General features: G+C 43.1%; 1 protein-coding gene across 4 annotated transcripts in view; it reads right to left on the reverse strand.

Moving 5' to 3' along the window:
- Positions 1 to 5,794, reverse strand: part of atp11c (ATPase phospholipid transporting 11C) — a 44,289-nt gene extending 38,495 nt beyond the window's left edge. For 3 of the 4 annotated variants that reach the window (XM_040119710.1, XM_040119711.1, XM_040119708.1), the window contains exon 1: positions 5,235 to 5,794. In XM_040119710.1, coding sequence (XP_039975644.1) covers positions 5,235 to 5,261 — 27 coding nt within the window. In that variant the 5' untranslated portion in view covers positions 5,262 to 5,794. The remainder of the gene's footprint in view (positions 1 to 5,234) is intronic. The other variant, XM_040119707.1, reaches the window with a different exon arrangement.
- Between the last annotated feature and the right edge of the window lie 206 nt (positions 5,795 to 6,000).

Consider the following 6,000-nt stretch of genomic DNA (forward strand, 5'->3'; position numbering starts at 1 on the left):
CATATGCGTAACTTAACTAAACTGCACAACACTACAATTGTTTTCATTCCCCCCACCATGTCAGGCAGAGAGCCATGCAATACCAACAAAAGGCCTTTACAATACACCCTAATGCTGACAAGCTTTAAAAATCTCCATATCAGCCACAGCCCCACTGATTACATTATCTTTAATAATGTACCAAGCTACACTGGCTGTAATTGCTATTCAATTAATTATCCTTAGACACTGCATAGGAGAGCAACAAGACTAATGACAAAAATCAATGTGGCTCTTTCCATCCTCTGCTCAAAGAGCATGTTTGATTTGAGTATGGGTTTTCTCACCAAGCATTTCCTCCCACTGAACTGTGACCACATTAAAAAGACTCATTTTTCTCCCAGTGACTGAGCAATACCGCCTGCTGCCTAGCTAGGATTTTGCTGTGGAGGTAATCATTGTAGGCTGTTGCTTAAACTAGGTGTTCATGTAAGCATGTGTGGGTGGGGGCGTGTTTTTATGTCTTTTGGTGCTCATTAAATCCTCACATGGACTTTGCTATTCCTCCTCTTTGTGTCAGCGAGTACCCTATCGTTTCAGGTGACAATGAAAAACGGGGATGACGAAACCTCACAGATGCTGCTTTTCTCTTCTCTTCCCTCCCTCCGTGCTCAGACACAGAGTGAGACACATATTAAAAAAAAAAAAAACACCCCCCCCACCCCACCCCACACACATACATCTCAGCATTCTCTTCACATCTCACTGCGAATCCTCTGAGTTATGCTAGAGCTGGAGCATGGAAGAGAAAATATCTGGATGAGCCTTTATACATATATGGATGACAAGGATGCATTTTGAGTGCCACAAGGATACGTTGGTCAGGAAAGGGAAGAGCAATGTGAGGAGAATTCAAAATAAATGAGGAAACCTGAATTATTTAGAGGTACAAACTGAGAATTCAACATAGCTTTTAAAAGGAAGTGGAAAATTGCCACAAAAAGCCATCCTTGGTCCCCTTGTATCCAACCTGAACCGCCCACTCCAATGTTAACCACTATAGGAAGCCTGAAAGAGCACATCCATTAGGAGATGAAGAGGTACAAGAGGCTACAGGTCCAACCCCGGGTTTCACTCCAGTTTCCTGGGTTTGAGTCACGCAGGACTTTCCGGTCCCCACCACTATATTTCATCACCCTACAATCCCACAGCCAGGCGTTTATTCTTTCACACTGCTTACTTCACCTCACTAAATATATATTTACGGTCCTGCTGTGTGTTGCAGATGAGCTCCTTTGGCTGGGTTGCCATTACTGGTCATAGTGCAGGAGACCAAACAGAGGGATGAAAAAAGAGAGAGAAATCAGCGTAAGCAATTCTGTTCAGCCAGTTCACTGTGCAAGACTAATGGTGGCAAAACTGAGCACAGCTCTAATCAATACACATCTCTCGTAATCAAAATGGGCCTGATAAATCAAATGGCCCTAAAAGCCTTGTATGGTGTGTGGCCTTCAGATGCACTCTTATCCTAACTGCTCACCCAAGAGTGACAACTCTGTTTGAGGACTCTTGTATCTGATCAGTTAATAAAAGCCACAAATGTGTTTCCAACAGGTGCCATTAACTGGTCACAGACATGAGTATATAAAAGAAAGACTGACCTGAATGCCATATACAAGAGATAGGGTAGATAAACCATAATAAAGTAATGTTAAAAAGTATGAGGTACATTTAACATTACTGGGTGCTTATAATGCTGCATACTACACTCACTGCCCCAATACTTGCAGGTCAGATGGAAGTACTGTAATGAAAGCAGCAGGTAAAAAAATATCCTCTTTTATTGCGGAACAAAACATTGGCTTCCCCTTGGAAGATTGATACCAGATAAAGTCTCTAAAAATAAATTTGACCCTGTTTGTTTACGTCAAAATATGTTTGCACAAAATTACCTTAAAGTGCAGAGGTGTGTGGTCTGTGTGCAAGTCAACTTTGCCTGCATTTGGTTGTACTGGTGAGTGCATGCAGGTTTAAACAGGTTTGTGTGTATATACTTCCATGGATGCCCGTAGCTGACCTGAGAAACAAGTTTGTAGAGCCCTGGGGTTTCCAAATGCATTTGACATGTGATCCTTCAAACCCCTCACACATAACAACTTTTCCTGCAAGGTAAGAGCCTTTTTAGCAGTGCTTGGGTCACAGTCAAGTAGAGACAGATCTGAGTCTGGCAGGCCTCAGTGCATCCGCCTGAAACAGGATGCACAGACATAAGAGAGATGAAGTGGAGGGCAGAAAGGTGAAGGGGAAGCCCCACTGAGAAAGAGGAGGACCCAACTGGTGCCACACCTCGAGCAGAGGCATAAAATATTTTAGACTTCACTAACTAGGCCTTAAAACACAACTGAATAACCACGACAGAGAGTAACATGGGGAACCCCCACTTCCTCTGAATAAGATCTACCCTTCCAAAGGCGTAGTTCAAAACTATACAAGGCCAAGGCCAAGAAAAGCAAAACTCATAGCATCAAAGATGTTCTGTTATGGAAATGTCTCATGACCTCAGTAGAGTGCTAAAGAATCAGAATCAAAAACACAGAAAAAACCTGTAGGCTAGAATCCATGCACCATTCAATTAGAGCACACTTTCATATGATATTTTCAAATTTTACCGAGACAAATCACATTACAATATTTAAGCATTTTAAAGCTTGTACCTATACAACCCCAAGAGACTGCGATTAAAATGCAATCCGACTTCTTGGCATATGATAAATAAAAACCATCCTTGACATGTTATATTTCACACAAGAAACGTGGATTGGAATTTTTTTTTTTAAACTTGTCAGTCATATTAGTGCTAAAGTAATTATTATTTTCTAGGGCTGCTAGAAACTAACAGTTATTTACATCATCAATTAATATGCCAATTATTTTGTCAATTAATCATTTTGTAAGTAAATTATCCAAAAATAAGCTCCAAGACTTTACTATCCAAAATGTTTACTATCGCAAAAGACAAAAAGGCAGCAAATCCTCCCACTGTTTGGTATTTTTGCCTAAAAAAATATTTTAAAAAGGACTTAAATTATTGGCTGGTTATGAAAATACATATACTAATTATTTTATTAACTAATTAATTCATTAAATGACTAATTGTTTGAGCACTAAGCTCCATTATCATATAATCCAAACACAAAGCAACTCTGTTTGTGCCAGTGTGACCATTTACTTCCTTTCTGCACAGGGTAAGAGCACCTGTCGAGCTTCCATCTTCTAACTGGGTTGTGCAGGACTGGACCACTTTACAGGACCTTGGATGTACTTCACTGCTAAGCAGATGGAGTATTTGCTACAGTTCTACGACAAAGTCAAAATATAAAACGGAAACTTTGCATGTGAGATTACAAGTGAGCGAGTGGGTAAGGGTCCCACTGGTTACCATTGTGCAAAAAAAAGATACTGAGGTGCTGCCTGGGCGATGGTGTTTTAATGTGTCGGTACTGTTCTCCTTGCAGTCAAGGCAGGGGTTCCCACAATGAATACTATCACATGTCCGCCAGGCTCCACCTCTCACAGATCACACCGCTGCCTTCAAGGACTTGAACGAACATCAAAGGCGCCTGTGTGATTTTGCATTCCTGTCAGAGCATTACAACCTCTGGAGACCCCCACCCCCACCCCCGATGAAAAGCCCAGCCCCAGTCATTCCCACAGCCATCTTTAATTTTTCCCAAAGACACACTCAGGGTTTAGTGGCACAGTGCATCATGGTGGGAGAGTCAAGTTAGACGCATGAAGCCTCCTCAGTGCCTTTTGGTATGAGCAGTCACAACCCCCCCCCCTTTCTTTCTCTCTCCCTCTTCATGATGCACATGTAGCTCCCATGGGCAAGGGGAGGGTTGTGTGAAGCAGAAGGCAGAATGCCTGAGCAAGAGATAACGGCACCGTGTGCATCGGTGATAGTGCGGCTGGCTGCTCCGCGCAAATTTTTATTTACAGCTCACACTAAGGAGAAATTACAGCTGCAATCCTCTCCAGAAGCAGGAAAATCAGCTGACCTGGCAACACTTGGAGAAAGACCAGGAAGAGGGTCAGGCACTATAAGTATTATATCGCTTCTCCTTATTCACTGTCGGTATCTATACTGCTCAGATAGCCTGTGGGGGATTGAACACACTGGCGACAACAGGTTACTGGTGCATAGGAGGACGATAGAGCGGCAGTAAAGGTGGTTTAGCATTTATAAACCTGGCCTTGAGGATCATTACTCCACATTCAACTAGCTCACTCATGAGTGATTAATGTATGAAGGGCAATGAAACCAATGGATAAACTTTAAAAGGGTAAGTATTAAATTGACCAGTCGTGAAAAATGATGTCAAAGCAGTTCCTGTTGGCAAATTACCAATTTCTTATACTGGTCAAATCCAGTGGGAGGGTATACAGTAACATTTGAGGATAAAGCAAGGGCAACACAGTCTGAGACTGCTCCTATGCACCCTAATGAGGATTGCAACTGATAATATTTTCATTGGCAATTAATCTGGTGATCGTTATTCCCTTTAATTGATTAATTCCTTAGTCTAGTCTATGAAAAATGCCCTTCACAAGTTCTGAGAGCCCAAGGTGATGTCTTCAAATGTCTAATTTTATCCAGGCAGCGGTCCAAGACCTTGAGACATTGATTTTAAAAGATTAAAAAAATACCGAGAAGCAGCGAATCCTTAACTATAATGTTGCATAAATTGGTACCCCAGGGAAAAGCAGCCGACAACTCTGGAGACAGGTGATTATTTTTTTTTCTTTTTTCTTTTGGGTATGTATATACAGGTGGCACGCTGTGTTCACTGTCCAGTTTGTTAGAGAAGGTGAGTTTACGTGGTGGAGAGCAAGCATGTAATGCAACATCCCCTTGCTCGTTGGCGTCTAGCTAACATCAGCTCGCATCTGTCGTGACTTCCTGGCTGGAAAGAACTTACCTAGTTAGCAACTAGCTAACTGACTGACCAACAAGAGCCGTGAAGTGAGACAACAGCTGTTTGGTGTTGCCAGGCAGTGTGAGGTGACAGTTTGTCGCGAGGCACCGAGTTTTATCACGCAATTACAGCGAAAATTACTAGAGAAAATAACTGGAAAATGCCAGCCTACAGTCTTTAAGAGTGGAATCACAGCAGTTAAAAAACGCTAGCAAGAGTAGCTGGATGCCATAAGCTAACAGTGTGTGTGTGTGTGGTGTTGATGCCAGGCACACATACCAAACGGTTCAGTCTTCTCCGTAGCATCTTCCCGGTTACCTTCTTTGATTTCGCAATACTGATGAACTCTTCAGATTCAACAGACGCCTCCAGGCTCTGCTACAGCTTCTCTGGGGAATGACTTTTACATGTATGTTAGTTAACCTGCTAGCTCCTTAGCTATCTATTCTCTACTCTAACGTTAGTTCTAGCTATATGAAATGCCGCAGCGACGCTACATCGTTTCCATTTCGTTTGATTTCGGTATCTTCGCACCATTCGCATTCTCTCCCCGCTGAATATTTTTCCGCGTTGCGGTGTACTAGTGGCGCTTCCCTTTGCTCAAGGCTGAAACAGTCCCAGACATTTCGCTCTGCGCCCTGTTGCTGAGACTCGCGCTATTCATTTGTCGCTCTCAAGTCTGCCTAACCCCGCTGACTCGGAAACTGCGCGCCGACACGCTGAAAAACTTACTTCTCGTCTCAGTCCCTGCCCACAGGTCCCCCTTCACCTCACTGTCAAAAAAAATTTTCACTCCGGCAACCAGCATAGACCCACAGACGTTCCCACATCCACAAGCTCCACCCGGCGAAGGTGCGGCGACTGTCGCTCACGATGTATTGTGGGTAATGTGGTCCGACTCTGAACTACAGTCTTTCCTATTTTCCTGCAGGTTCCATAGAAGAGGGGAGCATGACAGAGGTGGCAAGTTTGTGAGTGCACTTCAAGGATTATCGAGCATTGAATAGAAGCCTCATATACGTTTCTTCTCTGGGTAGACGATGCA

The sequence above is a fragment of the Xiphias gladius genome, chromosome 23 (assembly GCF_016859285.1).
Source record: "Xiphias gladius isolate SHS-SW01 ecotype Sanya breed wild chromosome 23, ASM1685928v1, whole genome shotgun sequence".
In the NCBI taxonomy this organism is placed as follows: domain Eukaryota; kingdom Metazoa; phylum Chordata; class Actinopteri; order Istiophoriformes; family Xiphiidae; genus Xiphias; species Xiphias gladius.